General features: G+C 37.2%; 1 protein-coding gene across 1 annotated transcript in view; it reads right to left on the bottom strand.

Moving 5' to 3' along the window:
• The window catches only part of Mps1 (Monopolar spindle 1), a 225900-nt gene that overhangs the window by 34575 nt on the left and 169363 nt on the right, over nucleotides 1–21962 (bottom strand). Inside the window, exon 6 of the mRNA XM_067138070.2 lies at nucleotides 1951–2144. Coding sequence (XP_066994171.2) covers nucleotides 1951–2144 — 194 coding nt within the window. The remainder of the gene's footprint in view (nucleotides 1–1950; nucleotides 2145–21962) is intronic.

Genomic DNA, 21962 nt, shown 5'->3' with positions numbered 1-21962 from the left:
ATTAACCAAACATTGAAAAATAACTCTTTAGGGGGCTTACCTGTAGCCTAGTTAGCTATGTCTCCTTTGCAGTACTCTCCTCCTCTATTAACACAATGCTGCTAACACTGTTTCAACTTATAAAAGCAGTCCTGGTAGGCAATTTTTAGGAACTATTATTACAATTACCCATTTTACAATTGAGGAGTTGGATGCAATAACAGCGTAAGTAGACTTACGTTATTTTGAGAAACAGAAGCTTGAAGTTTATAAATGTTCTGAGCTAAAAGTAATAATAGGAATCAACCTGAATTTCATTTAAGGACATTTAAAAGAGCCAGGAAATTAATTTCTCAAAGAATCTTATTGATCTGTTACCTAATAAGAAAGACAGAGTTATTTAAAATTTAATTTTATACGCTGTTATTGCATGAAGACCAGGAATATTATATTTTGCCATACACCAGTATGATCAGCTAGTTAGGAAAGCACGATCGCTCACTATAGAGGAACAAATGTGGCAGTTTATCCCACCTCAGTTCTCCAAAATGTCTAAATTTACTTAAATTAAGAACAAATTACTTTTTTAAAAAAATTGTCAACTAAGAAAGGTAAAACCATTAAATTTATTCTTTATTTAATATTCACCTTTTTCGTTCTTTTCTCGTAAAGGGTCGAGAGAATTTTGTTAGAGTGCTCTCTCCAACTATGGTATTAGGCTACGGTTATTTCCCCCCCCCCCTAACAAATAGTTGAAATGTTATAAAATTAGTAACATTCCTTTCTAAACAACTTTTATTCCTATTTTCATTTACAAAATGATTCTCTAAACCTAAAAGAAAAGAAACAAAAAACAGATTGCAAAATATATAATTGGGATTTAGACATTGTGTATCTTACTTGTTTGAAATACTCAAATGCATCATTGATCAAAATCGGGATGATTCATCTTCATATGCTGCATTAGCAGACTCTAAGGAATCATTACACACAGATATGACTTTCACATACCACTCAACATTTTCAGTTTTTAAGTATTTCATTAGTGAAATAACATCAACCCTTTTGTCTGCTTTTACACCACACATCGTGTAGCCTGAAATCATTAAAACTGAGAAAGCTATCATTCCTCTTTAAGAAGGTAAATGGCACGTAAGAGTGTAGGACTGTGACTCTGATTCAACACCATTATGGTAATAATGTCACACAAACTTCTGTATCATGAATCTGTTGCTTTTAGCAGAAGGCATTCTTAGAAACATAGGTCAAAGTGCTGATAACTCTTCTTTTATTAAATGTGATGCCACAAAACCTTCTATTCCACTCACTAACATCTTCTCCAGCCAGAGAACTGGCGGCAACTGAACGTGCCACTCGTGAAGCATGCCTCATGCAATAACAGCGTAGCGCATGGTACCAGTTTTAGTGAGCTCCTGACCTCTAGCGGCATCCTAGCGAACTAAGACCTGGACTGGGTTGTAGTGAAGGGACCAGGATATCTGAAAACAGCATTCATGCAATAACAGCGTAAGTAGACTTACGCTATTACTGCATCTAGCTCCTCAATTAATATTATTGTCAAGTGGATGGCTACTCTACCTTGATGTATTTTTTTTTTGCTATTTGCTTCACGTCGCACCGATACAGATATGTCTTATGGCGACGATGGGATAGGAAAGGCCTAGGAATTGGAAGGAAGCGGCCGTGGCCTTAATTAATGATACAGCCCCGGCATTTGCCTGGTGTGAAAATGGGAAACCACGGAAAACCATCATCAGAGCTGCCGACAGTGGGGCTCGAACCCACTATCTCCCGATTACTGGATACTGGCTGCACTTAAGCGACTGCAGCTATCGAGCTCGGTACCTTGATGTTAAGTCCATTACCTTAGCATTAAACAATTAATATTATATTAATAACTTATTTAGTGATGGATAGAATTAAAACAGATATCATCAATACTACATATACCTTGTGTGTCTTGTTACTGTCACTTGGATCGTGGAATGCTTCAGGGCTCATATAATTGTAAGTTCCAGCCATGCCATTCTTATTTATACTAGTCATATCATTCTGTACAGAGGAAGCAATGCCAAAATCTATAAGCTTCAGCCGACCAGCAACCAGTAGAAAGTTGGCAGGTTTCAAGTCAGAATGAACGACACCTGTAACAAAAAACAATATTAAAAATTTCACTAAAGAAGTAACAAAAGATATCTACAGTATATAACAAGTCATAGATAGGAACAATAAAGGGAATACATAATAGGACAAACACACTGGCACGTGCTTTTTTCTTTTTGCAAGCTGCTTTACGTCGCACCAACACAGATAGGTCTTATGGCGACGATGGGATAGGAAAGGGCTAGGAGTAGGAAGGAAGCGGCCGTGGCCGTAATTAAGGTACAGCGCCAGCATTTGCCTGGTGTGAAAATGGGAAACCAGGGAAAACCATCTTCAGGACTGCCGACAGTGGGGTTCGAACCCACTATCTCCTGAACACTGGATAATGATCGCACTTAAGCGACTGCAGCCATTGAGTTTGGTGGCAGGTAAGTGTAGGAAGAGAGAGAGCAACAAAAAAAGGAGAATGACAAACATGAAAACACCAAAGGACAAGGACAATCTTCACATCTTCATACAGTACACTGCTGGCTTCAACTAGACGGCCTCTCCTCATCAACCCCAGTACATCTACATCCATCTCTTCTTGGCCCCCTACGAGCTCGTTTATGCTTCCGAGCTTCATCAGTAGGGTGGGTTTCAACACTCACTGAGGGGTCATGTTGTAAGACCTTCAAGCTTAAGGTGGGAAGTGCAGGAAAAGAAGGCTGGACAAGTACAGGGAAAGGGAAGAAAGATAAAGATAAATACAACAATCACAGGAATAAAACCAGCTTTTGGGTGGTTTCGGTTGGTCCAGGGTTAAGATCCACAAAAGCACAAATATTCATCTGCAATATTAATGTTAAAGCTTTCAAAACAGAACCCAAACTTTCCATGGCAAGAGAGAAACTGAGTGAAAATGAGTTTGTGAGCTAATATTTTGCACTGGAGTCGACTATGTATGTCGGGAAAAATTAATAGGAACACAGGACAAACACAAAAGGAAAAAAAGGATTCCAATGGAATAATATTATTGGAAAGGTATAAACAAGTATCAATCTAATCATATAGAGAGAGACAGGAACAAGAAAAGGAACATAAGACAAACACAACGGCAGGCCAGTGTAGGAAAAGGGAGCAACAGGAAAGAAGACCTTTTCTCCTTTTGTGTTTGTCATAGTTTCTGATCTTTTACCACCTGTATTCATATTTGTTATGTTCCTTTCCTTTTCCTTTACTTAACTAGCCTTTTTCTTATCTTACATTTCTCACATGAAGACTGAAGATTCGACAAGATGGCTCCTCAATGAGTACGTAACTTTAAAGCTTTTCACCATAACGCGTAAAAAAACCACACACACTCACACTATTAATCAAAGAATATTTAATAGTGTGCATTCTTCTACAGGTATGATATGTTATAATTAGGGAGCAGATTTTTATGTAATTACATTTTTTTGGTGTAAGTTTTAACGCAAGTTACGACGTTAATTATTCTTATTGTGCATCCCCAAGTGTAAAAACTGAATCTTATTTCACATAAAAAGAGGCTTGCAGACTGAACGCTGAAAGGCATAACAGTCTATAATGATAATGTATGTATGTATGTACACATATTTTCACATTTTCAAAATGTAAATACAAATTTTTAGAAAATCTATAATAAGCACATAAATTGGCAATATTTGTTAATCAATAAAATTTAAAATGCTTCTGTGTTATAAAATAATGCTCATATTTTCATTTTTTAAGATTACGGTATTGTGGTACAGTGTATTTAACATCATGTATCTGAATGTTTCGGCTATTTATAGGCTTCCGTCCAGAAGTTCTAAAACTTGCTGGTCACTGGCTACGTCATTACATTTAGACAGCGATTTGATTTGCTGCACAAGATGTTTCCTTGTATGTCATCATTCCAGCTCACTTTTATGAGCCAGCCCGCTCGGGTTTTGTTTATAGAATATCAGCGAAAGGCAATCACGGAGAGATAAGGTGACGTAATACTGTTACGACATGGGAGACTGGGAAGAATATTGGCCCACCATTAGGTAGTGGGATTTCATCACTCCTAAGAGTAAGGTTAGCTGTTTGGGTCCATATATCATTCCCGTGGTCATGTGATATTGTATAGATTTCTAAGAAATATTTCCTTCAGTGTCCACTGCTATTCCTTTTATTGAAACAGTGATTCATCGTAAATACGTGTGTCGTAACCAGCAAAATAATGCCAAAAGAGAAGTCGAGTACAAGGTTGCGTCTTCAACAATATGTAGTGGAATTTAAAAGCATTTTCACTACCGATGGAAAAGTATTATTATGCCAACCGTGTGGTAAAACAGTAAGTGCAGATCAACATTCTCAAGTAACAGAGCATTTGTCTGGAAATAAGCATACTGCGGCTGCTTCGCATGTGCGTTCGCGACAATTACTAATAATTGAACCAGCTACTTCAAATGCAGGCCCATCTAAATATTCTCAGTATTATTTAGATGCGCGCAGAGCATTTGTTTGCGCCAACATTCCTCTTTAAGGGTTATGAACTTAGTATTGAATAGGTGGAAAACTCTACTGTGCATTATTTATATGTTATTTCAGTTCAATACGGACCAACAATATGAAGTTCATAAGCCTTAATGATGTAGCTTAACAGGCAAAACAGAAAGCTTTTCAATATCTAGACCTAAAATTAAAGATAGCCAAATTACGCAAACGCGTTGATTTCCTAAAACAATGTATATCAATAACTTGACACCTAATTTTATAAAAAAACAATAAAAGGAATCATCAGATTTCACCCCAAATTGTCAAAACTCAAAACAAAACCAACAAAATATGGTTAAGAGACAAAATTAAATTCTTGTATAGGAAGAAATCTTTTTTGAATCAGAAATTATATGACGCTCACCTCACAGTGACTAAACTACTTTCAAACGCACAATGGACACTTTTCTATCACCAAGTAGAAAATAAATTATTCCACAAACTAGCCAAGAAACAATCAAATTTGGAGAAAAAACTCATCAGGCTTAAAAACTCCCAACTTCATAATAATCAAACTAGAAACTCCAACACAAACACGTTCGATTGTAAGCAGTTTCGTCCACCTGTCGTAAATCTATCAAAAACACCCTTGAGTGAAATTGAACACTTAACTTTAGCCAAAGGACCGAAACACAACTGGCCCAATTTGAACAGCCTCAACATAGCCACCACTATGATTACAGAATCAGAGCTAGCCATAAGCAAAATGCTGGAAGATACGCAAAATGAAGTTAAGAACTGATGTTAAAAGGAAACTGAGCAACATCCTCTCCAACTTAACCAATCCCACGATTGATCTCAATATTAGGAAAAAAAAAAAACACAGCTGAACAAAAGCACATATACGCCCTCAAAAAGAAAATCAAAGACAACGAACTCATAGTAACCAAAGCTGACAAAGGCAATGCTACAGTAATCATGGATAAAAAAGAATATATTAATAAAACAAAAAAACTTTTTCACAGATAGCTCCTTTTCTATAATCAAAAGAGACTCCACCCAAAAAATTCAAAGACTGCTTAAACTCTTAAAAACACTTCATTTTTATTTACTGAACAGGAAAAATCCAAATTCATACATATGAACCCAGGCCTCCTCACTGCTAAAGCCCCTTATACAAAATATCACAATTCATCCAAAGCTTCTTAACCCTATACTGCATGAATTAAATTTTCACTTCATTTTGGTTAAATAAATTATTAATCTGGTTGATTTTACATCATATAGCATAACCTTCCAATGTATGTCAGGATGAGGTTGGTGAATACATTGGAAGTTTATGTTGAGAAATAATGTCAATGAAATCTTATGTCCGATCATCATACGTCCAGGAGAATCTGAACTCAGATGACTTGTCTAATTATGTAAACAGCATCGCTGAATTGAAGATATCGGCGGATTGATAACAAGTACTAAACCCCGTGGTGCCTCGCAAAATATTAGTAAATAATAAGACATCGTGAAACATAAGGCAGAACTAAATGAATATTACACATTCCTCAAGTAAAGTTACTGAAATGCGTATGAACGGCAGAAAATGTCAACGACAGAATGTTACTGAGGGCCATGAAATGTGTTGAATTATTTGGAATAAGCAAGTTTATATGAGAGGGCCATACCTTGTGCATCTAGTCTCGCACGATTCGACGATCGAGGTGAAGAATAAAACTGTCGATTACTAACCTAATTACGAGGCAGCAAATTGTTAAACAAGTTCCTTTGCCAGTACAGTTGATTTATACGAGATCGTTACGCATTATGTGTCAAATGTTTTCAATTGTCAAGAACACATGGGAGCTGGAAGTACAGAAGAATTCTGAAAAGCAAACCGTCTGCGATTATTATATTGATGTAGAATTTGTTTTTTTGTTTTTTTTCTGAGGAAGGTGACTCTCAATCTGTGTGTCTTAGAAGGATCGGAATCGTAAAATTCGTGGAGAGAAAGATTGTTTTAAAGATATATATATAACGTGATATTGGCATAATATAAACAAATATTATATTGTAAAACAAGATATCTTGTTATCAAAACGTAAAGGCAAGTGTGTTGGTTGAACTGTGAAATTGTATCAATGTGTATGACCCTGTCCTAATAGACATTTCTGAGTTTTCAGGTGACATGGAACCGATGATCATTGAATATAAATATGAGATAACACGTATTAACATGAACAACTAAAATAGAGGGACCTCGAAGGATCTGGCCAGGAATGTGATGGACACTAATGGATAAATAATAATAATTTGAGAGCTGAACATGGAAGGTGACACCGTCGTGGAGCAACCACCCAGGATGAGTACTTAAATATCGTCTACCTATTCCGCCATGTAGTAGCTTTATTTTTAGATGTAGAGTAGTATTTATTTTTTTTATGGCAATTTGTGACATGTATAATTTTTCAACTTGAAGGCGACCGTTATTTATTAATCATTGCGTTGTGTTGAATATGATCGTTGCGTCTAGTATGGGGATTCAATCTATGTTGTGATAATATGCGGTGGGTTGTGTGAGTTTTTTTTTAACGTCTTCTAGCAAGGTTTTACGGAATGATTTTTGGCATCGATGGTACTGGTGTCGTAATAGTGTTATTGTGATGATCGTTAACCTAACTCATGGCTCAAAATACCTCGGAGGAGCTCAGTATTTGCAACGTGCGATTCTATGGTCTTCAGATATTATTTGCTTGTACAGAATACGGTATTTGATAATGAAATTGCAACATTATTGTGGTGATATGGTGTTAATGCGGCAACATATTTAGTAGTCTTTGATGTGAAATGCCTGAACAGATTGTTTCCTAGGTATTGTGAATTCGCCGTGCATGACGTTTTGAGTGACGTGATAAGGTGTTTGATACGGTAGGATCTTTGAAAATATGTATACGGATAATGAAATGTGGATGGTTATAGACGTGTCATTGGGATTGCGTATTTTGAGATGATGCGATATGAAGGTCCTGATGGAGGTCTTGACGTTAGGAATTGTGTTGGTCATGCGTGAATTTTAATGTCGTTATGATGAATGATTTATTTAGGCACGACGCCGTATTTGGGATAATGTTATAGGATTTCGTACTCGTGAACACTGATAGATGGTCGTCACATTTATCCTATTTAAATACAATATAGACCAGAGCGCACAGTATCAAGGGGATGTTAGGATCTTCACAAAATGAACAGTAACATAAGAATATTGGGTCATGTCTTAAAGGGAATATGATCTCCAACGGTAAGTAAATCATTTCTTTGCTAGTTGAATTTTTTTTTTTTGTAGATCATTTGAGTTGGTGCCTAGTGCTGATGTAGTTATTTCAGGCCGAACTTCGCAGTGGAATCCGATGGCGCAGAATCAACCTAGTTAGAGAAGGTTATTGTAGATGTTGCAGTATCTCTTGATGTCCATTATCTAGGTGCAGACTTCGATGAATGTCCGAGAAGATCGAGTTTGTCTCTTAAGTGCATGATATTTGATGGATGATATATTATGCTACAATCCCGTGTCTTTCGAACATTTCTCTTGGATGTGCGATGATTTATGAATTTAAAATAACGGTGTTTTCAAGTTGCTAGGCAGACAGTTTACCGATAAATAATGCGATGATTTAAATGAGAATGACGGAATACTATGACATATTTAAGTAGGAACAGCACTTCGACGTGGATGATTCAGCAATTCCCAGTTATTTATTTTAAAATGTGTGATGGATGATAGATCTTTCACTGTAAGCCTTCAGCAGTGAGACACTTTGTCTCTTTTGTTTTCGATTTTCCTTGATTGACGATGTTGTAATTCCTTTTGTAACAAGAGCAAGAAGTTAGGTATTTATTTCGAATTAACGTAACATTCATTTTTTTTCTCCTATATCCGTTTGTGTTGCTATTAATTTGTTCATTATGTAGCTGTTATTCAAAGTCATTTAGTAGTCATTAAACGGAAAATCCTTCCATAAATGAAACATTTTCTCAGAGTTCTCATTTGATGTAGTGTAGGAATACTAGGATAGTTATTTAATTTAGGATGAAATGAAATAATGATCAATGTATCTTGATGAATATGCCAATATCTTAAATCTCTTGACATTCTGCTGCAGAATAATTACTTAATTTTGGGTAGGAAATGATGATTATTTTCTTCGTTTAAACTATACTGATACCAGTCCACTATATAAACCTGTGACCCAACTTGTCGAACTTGCACGTCCTTAGAGTGGAGGCTTCATGGATCACCGACTGTTTTGCTTTGCCGTGGCGTAACCCAACACTGAGATTCAGAATTGAGATGTGTAAAATGGTTACAGGGAGTGCTGTCAGGGCTCAATATATTTAAAATTACCCTAATTCACTATATAAAACATTTACAAATGGAATAATGAACTTTTTTAGTGTGTTGCCTCAAGGCAACACTATGCATAGCATGATGTGTTGCAAAAAAGAAGTTCAGTTAGCCTAACAATACAGATTGTCGCTACTACACTGTTGTGCAGAAGTCAAGGAAACAGCTGTGTTGCAAACAAATGTTCAGTTAGCCTGAAAAACAGATTGTCAACACTACACTGTTGTGTGGAAGTCTAATAAACAGTTAGCTGTGGTTGTGAGGCACAAATGCAACTCACACTTCATGCATTTCACTTTCGGTGTTCCCTTGCAACCAGGTTTTTTGCATCTCTCCTTCTTATCATCAAACACAGGAAAATGCCCAACCTGATCCAGGCGTACGTCATGTGTTGGAATCTTAGTTGCAGGTCCCTTGGCACACTTATGCTGTTTTTCCAAGGAAGCTGAACTGGGTCGTCCAACTTTATGGTTGCAGTAGTGCTACGTTTACCTGATCTGAGAAGGCCTTCAGCAATTGCAGTTTTGAATTTCAGAAATGGCATGCAATGCTGTCTTTGTGAGTCCCTGCAGTATACAAACCATGCATTGACACACATCAAGTCCATGAGATGAAAAAATATTCGGTGGTAATACTTCTTTGAGTGAATTACGGTGCGCTACAAAGCTATTACCTAACCTTCCAAGTCTACACCTCCCATGAAAGTGTTGTATGTAGTAACAGATTTAGGGCATGCTACTTCTACATTCTATTGCTGACGCTTGTCATAACGTTTTACTCTTCGAGTTGGTTGTGTACCAACAAAATTGCTAAGCAAGGTCACTGAACGTTTATCATACCTCTTGGTGCTTGCGTATGTGACATCTACAATACATCTCTTTTCCTCCATTGACCCCCTTCCCTTTCTTTTCAGTTCAGCATCACTTTTATGGGTCAAATCTTTCAAGCGGTTTTGCCTCACCGTACCAAGGCTCCAAATTCCACGTTCCACTAAAGCCTTCTGCAGTTGAAAATTATTGAACCAATTATCAAAATACACTTTACAGTTCTCCCCAGGTGGTATTACATTAGCAAGGCGAAGGACAACATTACCACTGGCACCAATGTTAGGCAGTTCAGCTGGATGGACCTCCTTCCCGGTGTCGAGTTCAAAATTATAAATTAGACCATTTACATCACATAAAATAAACATTTTATAGCCCCATTTCTTAGGTTTCTTAGGATTGTACATTTTGAGCCTGCTCCTACCTTTGAATGGTATAATCTGTTCATCTATGCTATATTTTTCAGATTTTGGAACTACTCTGCAGTTAGAAACAATATGATCTAAGACACATCTAATTTTAAAAAGAGGATCATTGGAAGCATTATTTTCAGGGGCTGCATTGTCACAAAAGTGCAAGTTTGATTTTGTAGCCTCAAATCTACTGCAGGTCATGCAGTCAGCTATCATAGGGACTCTAAACTTACTGCTCCAGTAGAGTCTTGTTGATGATAGTTTTATAATTGACATGCACAGTACTATTCCTAACCACAGTTCCAACTCATGCAATGACAAGTTCAATGGTTTGTTTGGGTTTTTATGAATAGCGTATCTGTTTGATTCATCAACAATAACGGTCAAGAGTTCTGGTCCAACAAACACTCTAAAGTAATGTAATTCAGAATACAATACACTCGATACCAGTAACGTACCAGTCCATTCTGGTTCATTTAGCACATCAACTACTTCCTCATCCCAGTCTAAATTTTCCACAACCCTGTCCGCATTCCTATCTACCAACACAGGTGTTGTATCATTACTTTTATTACCCACTCTCTTTCTTTTCACTCCAGTAGGCCTACTTGTTGAGGGGGCAACTAAGTCTAAATCTTCTATTTCATCTCAGTTTCAGGAATTACAATGGACTTATTCCCCACCGATAATCTGCCTATATTTTCATCATCACTATCACTTGCAAGTAAAGAATCATCACTGTCTTCAGGTGGAACCCTAATCTGAGTCCTCTGACCATAAAACATGCTAGTTGGCAATGACATCTTTCTGAAAAAACAATAAAAATAAACGTAAGTATATGTAACTTTTACTTACCGCTTATATCAAGCACAAACTCCACATGCATGGTGTTGCTTTGAAGACACACACTATTTCTATGGCATAAATACTTGAATAACACACTAACACCTATGTTTTCCACACAAAGTAACTGAAATAACTTACATAAATAATGGATAATTTTTGCAAACGCCTCAAACACGTGAAAACGTTACAAAGAGAGGGTAAAATACAGCACATGTAAACAACTCCGCCATTGAAAGAGTCGGTAGTAGTGATGGGCCATTCGATTCATTTTACTGAATCGATTCATTTGATTCCGTTCACGTTACTGAATCGATACAGTGATCCGATTCACGGCTCATTGGTCACCGCTCCTACTGCATCTGTGTAGTATGTGCTGGCAAGACAGCAGCAACAGCATTCAGTGCTCGCAGTTGCCATCTGGTCTTCATACTATGAACTCCTTTCTTAGAAAAAATGCTAGTTACTCTAATACATCGAAGGTTTCCGGCGACGCAGGGTGGGAAAAGTTAGGAAGGTAGCAGCCATGGCCTGAATTAAGGTACAGTCCCAGCATTTCCTGGTGTGAAAATGAGGAAACTACGGAAAAACCATCTTAACGGCTGCCGACGGTGGGATTCGAACCCACCATCCCCCGAATGCAAGCGCATAGCCACGCGATATTAACCGCACGACAACTCGCTCAGTCTTTTTTTTAAAAGTATTTTTCTATCAGCTGAGGATTTTTTTAAATCGTCATATTTTGTATAGGCTACCCGAGATGTACAGTAGCCCGCTGGTTTTCTGATTCAACATACTGTTATTGCGTCTGTCCACATATGATTGAAGTCTTGTGCAACGATGTGACATATGAACTGAGAGAATACTGAGCCGTTCTTCCCAATATAAAACAGGTACTTTTGAGTGGTCATGACTCATGAGCATGACTCATAGTCATAGGGCAGGCTAGAGTCGAGTTTAACTGTCAAATGTCAACTAAGTTATAATACTAAGATTCATTAAACTAATAAATAGTATAACCTAATAGCCTACCTACTTACTAGCTACTTCAGAATTATGTTGTGACTACCTTTTTAACACTGCAAATAAATCCATCTATTATTTAAACCTCCCTGTAAGAAGAGGACAGTGAATGCAAATGGGTATTATTTTCAAATGAGCTGAGCTCGAGAATCCATTATAGCATACGATTCTTTCAGTCTAGCATGGCTCACTGTATGTCTCGCTGCAGCGGAAGCTTGGCTCTCCGCGTGTCCAGTGAGCCGATAAGGAGCCGTGTGTATCATGTGTCTCACTGAGCCGTGCTCATTCACGATTCTTTCGATGTGCCATGATTCACTGTATGCCTCGCTGCAGCGGAAGCTCGGCTCTCCGCGTGTCCAGTGAGCCGATAAGGAGCCGTGTGTATCATGTGTCTCACTGAGCCACGCTCGTTCACGATTCTTTCGATGTGCCATGATACACTGTCTCGCTGCAGCGGAAGCTCGGCTCCCCGTCAACGTCCAGTGAGTGCGCCACTCAGCACTGTCCGCTGGGAGTAAGCTGAATCGTGCGCCGTGAGCTCGCCTTTCCTGTGAATCGATTCACTCGGACACTTGAATGAATCGATACACTGCTTCGAATCATGCTTTCAGTAGCCAACACTAGTCGGTAGTAACAAGGAAACATAACTTCAGTTCTACCAACTCATTTTCTTTCTACATACTACTCCATGGAGTAAATATATCACTGTGTGTACTGAAAGCAACAGTATGAATAAAAACATAGTCAGAAAGACAATAAAAAGGAAAAAGCTGTTTGTTGCCCTGAGGCAATGCTATGCGGTAGAGGGTTAAGGAAACACTATCAATTTTTATACAAAAAGTCTATTAAAAACACATCAGAGCTAGTAGAAAAACTAAACAAGTTCAGTATGCAACCTGATTACTCGATCCACTTTCGATATTGTATGTATGTTCCCAAGCATACAAGTATCAAAATTAGTTCCGATAATTAAAAACAATTTAAACAAAAACAGCCACTTAAAGCAAACTAGAGATACAAGATTTTATCACAGTATTAAAACTAATTGTCAACAATAACTTTTTCACTTTTGACAGTGTCATATACTAACAGGATGGTTTGGCAATGGGATCACCGGCCTCAGGTATCTTGGCAGAAATATACCTAGATTTCCTCGAATAGACTAAAATTGACAATGAATTTGAAAACATTCACTTCTGGGCCAGATATGTTGATGATGTTTTCATAATCATGGACGAAAAATCAATTAACGCTTCCACCACCCTCCTAAGACTCAACAATATTGATCCTCATATCAAATTCACACTAGAATCCAAATCAAATCAAAAAATTAACTTTCTAGATTTAACTATCACTAGAAACTCAGATTCTTTCAGTTATAAAATATTCAGAAAACCTATTCAAACAGCCTCCACCATTCGCCAAGATTCAGCGCACCCCCAGTCTCACAAACGAGCTACATACAATAACCTAGTTCATCGAGCTTTTAGCATACCTATGTCCAAGAAAGATGAAAAGAATGAACTTAACACAATCTGCGGAATTGCAAAATTCAACGGCTTCAGCAACCATTTTATAGAAAGGATAATCAATAAAAACAAACATCGCCCTAAAACTACCCTCAAAAAAGAAATAACGAAACCTCTAACATTTTCGACCTTCACGTAAATAGCTTTCAAAACCAACAATTAAAACATGAACGTTTTACACAATACTTCACATATCAACAAGACCAGCAGTTTTTTTTTTAAATCAGGAGTTTATAGGATCAAATGCAATACCTGTGAAAAATCCTACATCAGGCAAACCGGAAGAAACGTCTATATAAGATACCATGAGCACACTAACGCAATAAAACACAATAAGTTTTCAGCTATCGGCCAACACATGCAAGATTATAACCATAATTTCACCAATATCGAACAGGACATAGACATCCTTGAATTAGCAAATAAAGGTCCTCGACTCAACATAATGTAAAATTACTACATACACCTAACGCCAATTACAATCTTAATGAAATGTCACAAAAACCCAACATACTTTACGATTTATTTATCACTTTTCTCAGAAACAATAATTCAGCCAACCAGAATTCAATCCTAAGTTTAATTAAAGGTACTTCTCCGAAACAATTACCCTTCCTTCCGCAACCTTCTGCTCCGCCTTACCCCTCCCCCTTCCCATCCCCTCCCAAGCCACCTCCACTCTACCCAAACCGCGTGCGCCTGCCCTCCTCCCCGCCCATATTTTCCCCTTCCGCCACCAGTCCCACACTATCAGCTAGGCTACACACACCACAGCGTGAGGTAAGTGTCTGTTCACTTTGTGGTAATCTTTTCCTCTTTCCGCGTACTTTGCTTTTTATTTTAATAGGTCCAATTTGTTTTCCGCTTTGAACTGAGAATTCCACCAATTAACATCACCACGTGCAGTGTCTACTTTCTCTCAAGAAGAATTCAAAAATCTTCACATTCTGCACAACAATCAACCATGCAGCCCATCAACATGACTTGGTTACTTAATACAGTGTATAGTAGACTCTTCTTCTAGAGAGTATCAACGACACATTTTGTTACGCAGACACTGTACATACAGTACTTGTATATTTTTATATATATGTCAGTTTACATTGTGTTCATTCTTATTGCCATAGCACTCGGTCCACAACCGTTATGTATCACACAAACCTACTGAATTCCATGAGTCTATAAATTTTAAGAACACAGAACACCTTATTTGTACTTTTGTTCCAGACTTCTTAGCATGTATAATGTACTTGTATTGATTATTGCTCACCTAAATCATATGTAATATTTAATTTTCATTGGCAACATTTCAACCACACTTCACATTGTAAAATTATATATTCATAAGATTCTTACTGCTAGAAAACATGTTTTAGGATTTTGCCAAATATTGTGTATGTTTTAATATGGCTGATGATGACCCCAAGTAGGGTTAAAACAAGCCCCATGTAATGTAAATATTGTAAATACAACTTACTGTAGTATTGAATAGGTGGAAAACTCTACTGTGCATTATTTATATGACATTCCTCTTGGCAAAATAAATAATCCGGGACTGAGAAGTTTCCTAACAAATTACATTAATTTTGAGCCTACAGCTGAATCCACATTAAGGAAAAACTATCTTCCAAAATGTTACGAAGAAACTTTACAGAGAATTCAGGCAGTATGTGACAGCAAAAAAACTGTGGGTGAGCATTGACAAAACCACTGATTCAGGTGGCAGAAAAGTAGGAAATGTATTTGGTGTTGAAGAATGACAAAACTGCTTGTGAACATTCTTATTTGCTAGCATGTAAAGAAATGCTTGCTGCAAACCATGTCACTGTAGCTAGGTTATTCAATGAAGCCATGCACTTACTTTGGCCAAAAGGTATACAATACTATGACCTTCCAATGACGTGTAATTACATGTCAGGGAGTCATTGAAGGTCATAATTATGATAAATGCATATGGGCAGCATAGATGTAAGATAAATTGTTGATGCATGGCGAATTTATATATATTCGTAATATATGAGCCGACACAACTCGCGAATTGATGGTAGATCTTATCGAAGAGAATCGGTAGATCAAGCTCAGAACCCCGTGGTATACATCGGACCGCATGAAAACAGTGTAGTCGCAAGCGGGTATCAATAAATATTTGCAGTAACAGCTGAGAAGAAGAAAGGCCAGACATTACATCTAGTATTACAGACGTCAAGGAGGCCATGGATTGAGCCGGAATTACATACAGTTAATCATCTAACAAGCGTGTGGTGTGACGTACTTCAAGTGGAGAAGAATAAACAATAGTAGCATGTGTTCCTTTGTGAATCTCCGTGATAACGTTTCCTCAAATGTCAAAATCATATGTAAAGAAGTCAGGATCATAGTTATGTGGTTCATGGAAAGCAGCCTCATTATTATTATTGTAAATAATGAAGTTAGAATTTGTTTCAATGTTAATTTTTGAGTAGCAGAAAAAGATCGAGAAGCAAATAGTGAGCACAGCTCTTGTATGCGAGTTAAAGTCTTTAAAATTTACAAAGTTGAGGCCTAAATAACGTTTGATAAACTAAATATAGCATTGAGCAACACTAATTTATACAGGCCAGTATTAATCGATAACAGTGGACTTGTAAATCTGTATGAATTCGCTCTAATTATTTTGTTCGAGTTTCAGATTGAATCCAAGATGTTGCCTATATTTGTGAATAAGAAAGTCCATATAGAGGAGATGTTCGAGTACACCAGTAGGATCCTGGTGGATCCGCACTCTGCCGAGATGAATGAGATGGCTGAAAAAATAACCTGACGACCAATACCTGTGGAGAAGCGAGGAAGTCAGATGAGTAGTCGAACCTTGCCCTTCTTATTTACTTGTAGATGCTTATAGTAGAAGTAGCTCTTTTAAAATGTCACACAGGTGATATAAAGTGAAATAACTTGAATGTTCTAACAAACTAACGGTGTTGATGCTACTGCGTATATTACAATAATGTTTTCCGTCGATGAATATTAGGGTTAGGCGATCTTTCCTGCGCTGTTTTCCATGTTAGTGGAACAGCTGTGAAGCGAGTGTGATCTTGAATGCCACAGGTACGTGTGAAATACCGATGTATGAGATATTTGATGTGGTGATCTTATAATATGAATAATTCCGCGGAGTGTTGTGATGTGTTTTGTGGATCGATTCAGTGATGGTTGTATGAATAATAGTGAAGCTCTTCAAAGATATTTTAGCTCATTTAGGTAGGAAATGATGAGTATTTTCGTTATGTGGTGGACATTGTGTGGCGTAAAATATGTAGGGTCATCTAAAGGTATAGTTGACGGTATAATTAGAGAATGATTTATTGAGTGGTGAATTGCGGTAGTAATTTAATTCTTTGAGATGGCCAATTTCAAAACCTGAATTCAATTTTCCATGCCTTACAAAGTTCCTACCCACATTTTATACCTCCAGTAACCCACCCTCCTAACCCACCCTAAACTACCCCTCCTTCATCCCTATCTTATCCTTTCTCACCACTTCTCAACTTTAAACCCTTTTAATCTTTTCTTATCCACTAATCTTCTTTCTTTATTAATTTATTCTATTTTTCTTTTCACCCCTAAAAAAAAAAAAAAGAAGAACAACATTGCCACCTTCACTTTGGGCCCTCACTTTCAAATTTAAACTCATGCCTTGCGTCCGCCAACTTTGACTACTTCAATCACGACCTGACTTTTTTATATTCAAGAAATAGCGCACTGTGCATACACGTTTTCATTTGTTTCCGGTATTGCACTTTTTACCATTTTTTATTCACTATTGTTTTTTCACGTCAACTGTTCTAAAAATCTTCAAGATCATAATTACGTATTCAATTATATTGAATCGTATTATAAGTTTATATATATATATATACTAGCAAGATACCCGTGCTTCGCTACGGTATTATACTGAAATTTATAATTGAATGCTTATTGTTTTAGATATATAATCCGCCGAAATTCGCAATCTGACTCGTTTTCTGTGAGAATCCACCAAAATTCCCGATCTGAATCGTTTTCTATTAGATTCCGGCACGTTTCCTCCCATTTTTCAATCTTCCTTTCCAGCAATCGATTTCGTACTTCCCGGGCTAGTCTCAGGTATCCCTCCCGGTCAGTTGGGTCCATAAATCTTTGCCATCTTTTCCTATAATCATTTTAATATGTATAAAATCCTTCAGGAGATCCGGCGTGGTGTCATATTGGGTGCTTTGGCGGCACTGAACCCGCGGCCGGACTGCATTCTTAGTCATTACCCGTCCAGGAGCCGTTTCCAGCGCGGTCCGCACATTTGACGACGGTCCGGAACATTATTATTATTATTATTATTATTACTATTATGTGTTGCTGGAATGGCTGATGACAGGGAAAACCGGAGTATCCGGAGAAAAACCTGTCCCGCCTCCGTTTTTTCCAGCACGAATGTCACATGGAGTGACCGGGATTTGAACCACGGTACCCAGCTGTGAGAGGCCGGCGCGCTGCCGCCTGAGCAACAGAGGATACTTATAAGTACATTAAGAACAGTAAAAACGATTGGTCTCACCTCCTTCTACACCCCACCGCCGTTAAGTTTATTTACCGCCACCCCTTCCCCCCCCCCCAAAAAAAAAATTAAAAGAAGGCTTGTTTCTTTATGTTTAAAGGAGATTCCAAACACCAATGTTCACGTCTATTGCCTTCAGTTTTGAGATATAAGTATCCCCATAAAAATAATTTACTTTTTTCACTTCATTTCACACTACCCTTCCCCCCCCCCCTAAGTGAATTTTCCCGCAAAAAATACTTGTTTCTGTAATAGTAAAAGATCTTCTAAATACCAATTATCACGACTCTAACTTCTTCAGTTTTTGATTTATGTGTCCCCATGAAAGGAATTCAACTCCTTTACACTCCCACCCTCCAAGATGATTTCCCCACCAAAACGCGTTTTTCTTTGTTTTTAAAGGAGATCTAAATACGAATTTTCACGTCTGTAACAACTTTAGTTTTTATTAGAGGTATGCATTCTCATACAATTAAGTCAATTAAATTTTTAATTCTTTCACCCCCCCCCCCCTTCATTGCATTTTCCGAGAATACGTCTTTCTTTACTTTTAAAGCAGATCGCAAATATCAAATTTCACGTCTGTAACATCTTCATTTTTGAGATATCAGTAGCCTAATTAAAAGAATTCAACACCATTTTCAGTCAATTTTACCCACCCTCCACCACCCAAGTGGTATTTCCGAAAACTAAAAAGACACGATTCGTTATGTTTAATAGAGATAAAAAATACCATTTTTCACTTCTGTAACATGTTAAGTTTTTTTAGATATACTATAAAAATTCTCATTTTAAAATTTCACCCCTTTTGAGTTCCCCTTAAGTGCAGTTTCAAAAAACAAATCACCTATGTTTCTTTACATTTACAGGAGATTCCAAACACCCACTTTTTACGTCTGTAACATTTTACTTTTCCAAGATATTCTGTAGATATAGCCTTTCAAAAAATTCACCCCAATTTGTCACTCATGTTTAACCGCCATTAATTGGATTTTCCAAAAACAAAATAATACATGTTTCTTTATTTTTAAAGGAGGTCCCACATACAAATTTTCAGTTCTGTAATATCTTCAGGTTCTGAAATATAAGTATCCTCATTAAAGGCATTCAACCCATTTTTCACCCTTTTAAACCCCTCCTATTGGGATTTAAGGAAACAAAAAAAGACGTGTTCCTTTATTTTTAGAGGAGATTCTAACTACCAATTTTTACATCTGTAAATTTTAAAGTTTTAAGATGTAGACACACTCATTTTAAAAAATTCACACCCCCCCTTTTTACCCCCCAATACTTGAATTTTCCAAAAACGAAAAAATACGTGTGTTTCTTTACATTTAAAGTAGATCCCAAATACCAATTTTCAGGTCTGTAATATCTTCAGGTTCTGAAATATAAGTAGCCTCATTAAAGGCATTCAACCCATTATTCACCCTTTTACACCCTTTCTATTGGGATTTTCCGAAAACAAAAGAATACATGTTTCTTTATTTTTTAAGGAGATTCTAAATACCAATTTTTATATCCATACACTTTAAAAGTTTTGAGATATAGATACACTCATTTAAAAAAATCACCCCCTTTTCACCCCCCCCCCCCATTAATTGGATTTTCCAAAAACAAAAAATACGTGTTTATTTTTAAAAGAGATCCCAAACACCAATTTTCAGGTCTGTAATATCTTCAGGTTCTGAGATATAAGTAGCCTCATTAAAGGCATTCAACCCCTTTTACACCCCTTTTCACGATTCCTATTGCGATTTTCCGAAAACAAAAAAAATGCGTGTTTCTTTATTTTTAACCCATTAGCGCCCACTGATACCATATGGTATCAGGAGACAGTAGAAGTTTAACTGAGCTGGTACTGGCTTGAGTCGCAAGAGGGGTTTAGTTGGAGCTTTATACGTTCTTCGGCTTGAAGTGACACATGCGCCTGAAGAAGCTTCCGACACTTACGAGTGGTTTGTTGGCGGGAGCGCTTGGATGAATTCAGGTGTGATTCTCTGGAGTGAAAATAATGCCCGTTCGATATGTGTAAGTATAATATTGCCCTTATTATCTATTATTCCTTTCTAATCAGTATATTAGAACATTGACGATGAATCAAAGAAACCTTCTCTAACATTTGAATTTCAACAGTGTTATTTGTGACAACACAGCAATGCCTCTAAGTGCGTGATACCATATGGTATCACTGGGCGTTTATGATATCAAGCCGTTGATACAGTAATTTTTAAAATTTTATATCGTACATTCAAAGGTTACTTATGTGCTAAATGTAGTTGATTACATATTTATCTTTTATTATTCGAGGGGTCGACTGGCCTTATCAGGAGTGATGGATATATTGGAAGCAGACGATGAGTTAGGACATCAGACTGAGGATATTTTCATTGAACCACCTGATGGTAATGTTGACATAGATGAAGATTCAGCCAATGAAGATGAAGGAGGAATGGTTCATAATCTAACTGGACGTCAGCTGCGTGCTGCAGCTGAAACACGCTTAGCAAACAATGAACGTATTGGAGGAGATTTTGAACCCCTTGATATTTCCTCTAGTACTTTCTCACCATCCATGCAGCCTACGGAGAAAAATCAACAACAACAGCAGCGACAACAACAACAACAACAACCTGAAAAACAAGCTTCTGAGTGGATTCTAGAAAGATTAGCCAATCCAGCTATTTATGAATGGAATGACGGTGACTTAGAACGTGTTGATGTTCCCTACCCTCCTCCTGACTGCAAGGGCACATCACAACTTGACTTCCGTAGAGAAGTTGTTCAAGTGTATCTAAAACGCTATTGTGTCCCACGAAAGATTCTTGGGAGAGTAAGTGTTGCCCGAAATACAATGCCAGCTTTGAGATTTGATGGACTCAATCACTTTGTTGCAAACTGCAATAGGAGAAAATGTGCCAATGAAGAGTGCAAGTCATTCGGCAGAACAATGTGTCTGAAGTGTAATGTAGGCTTTTCGTAACATGTTTTGCTACATACCATACTCAGTGAGCTGTGTCAACAGGTTGGAACAATATTAACAATTTATTGTACCCTGTACAATGATAGCAGTGTAACCGCCCAGTGATACCATATGGTATCAGCTAATATCTCGTAAAATAAATTCTTGTTTGAAAATATTGTGTTATTTTCCCAATTTGTATACCCCAACCATCACAAATTAATGAAAATATAATTAAAGTAGGAACATTTTTTTCCTGGGCGCTAATGGGTTAATGAAGATTCTAAATACCAATTTTTACATCTGCAAACTTTAAAAGTTTGGAGATATAGATTCACTCATTTTTAAAATTCACCCCCTTTTCACCCTCCCATTAATTGGATTTTCCAAAAACGAAAAAATACGTGTTTCTTTATTTTTAAAAGATCAAAAGTACCAATTTTCAGGTCTGCAATATCTTCAGTTTCTGAGATATAAGCACCGATATCCTGATTAGGCATTCAACCCCATTTTCACCCCTTTTCACCCCTCCTATTGGGATTGTCTGAAAACAAAAAAATACATGTTTCCTTATTTTTAAAGAAGATTCTAAATACCAATTTTCATATCTCTAAACTTTTAAAGTTTTGAGATATAAACACACTCATTTTAAAATTTCACCCCCCTTTTCACCCCCTTAGCGACGGAATATCCAAAAATCCTCTCTTAGCGAGCACCTACATTTTAATATGAATGTATCCCCAAAATTTCATTTCATTATGTCCTGTAGTTTTGGCTCGGCGATGATGAATCAGTCAGTCAGTCAGTCAGTCAGTCAGGACAAGCTATTTTATATATAT

Source organism: Anabrus simplex, chromosome 1, assembly GCF_040414725.1.
Source record: "Anabrus simplex isolate iqAnaSimp1 chromosome 1, ASM4041472v1, whole genome shotgun sequence".
Taxonomy (NCBI): domain Eukaryota; kingdom Metazoa; phylum Arthropoda; class Insecta; order Orthoptera; family Tettigoniidae; genus Anabrus; species Anabrus simplex.
This window is presented reverse-complemented; position numbering and strand designations above follow the sequence as displayed.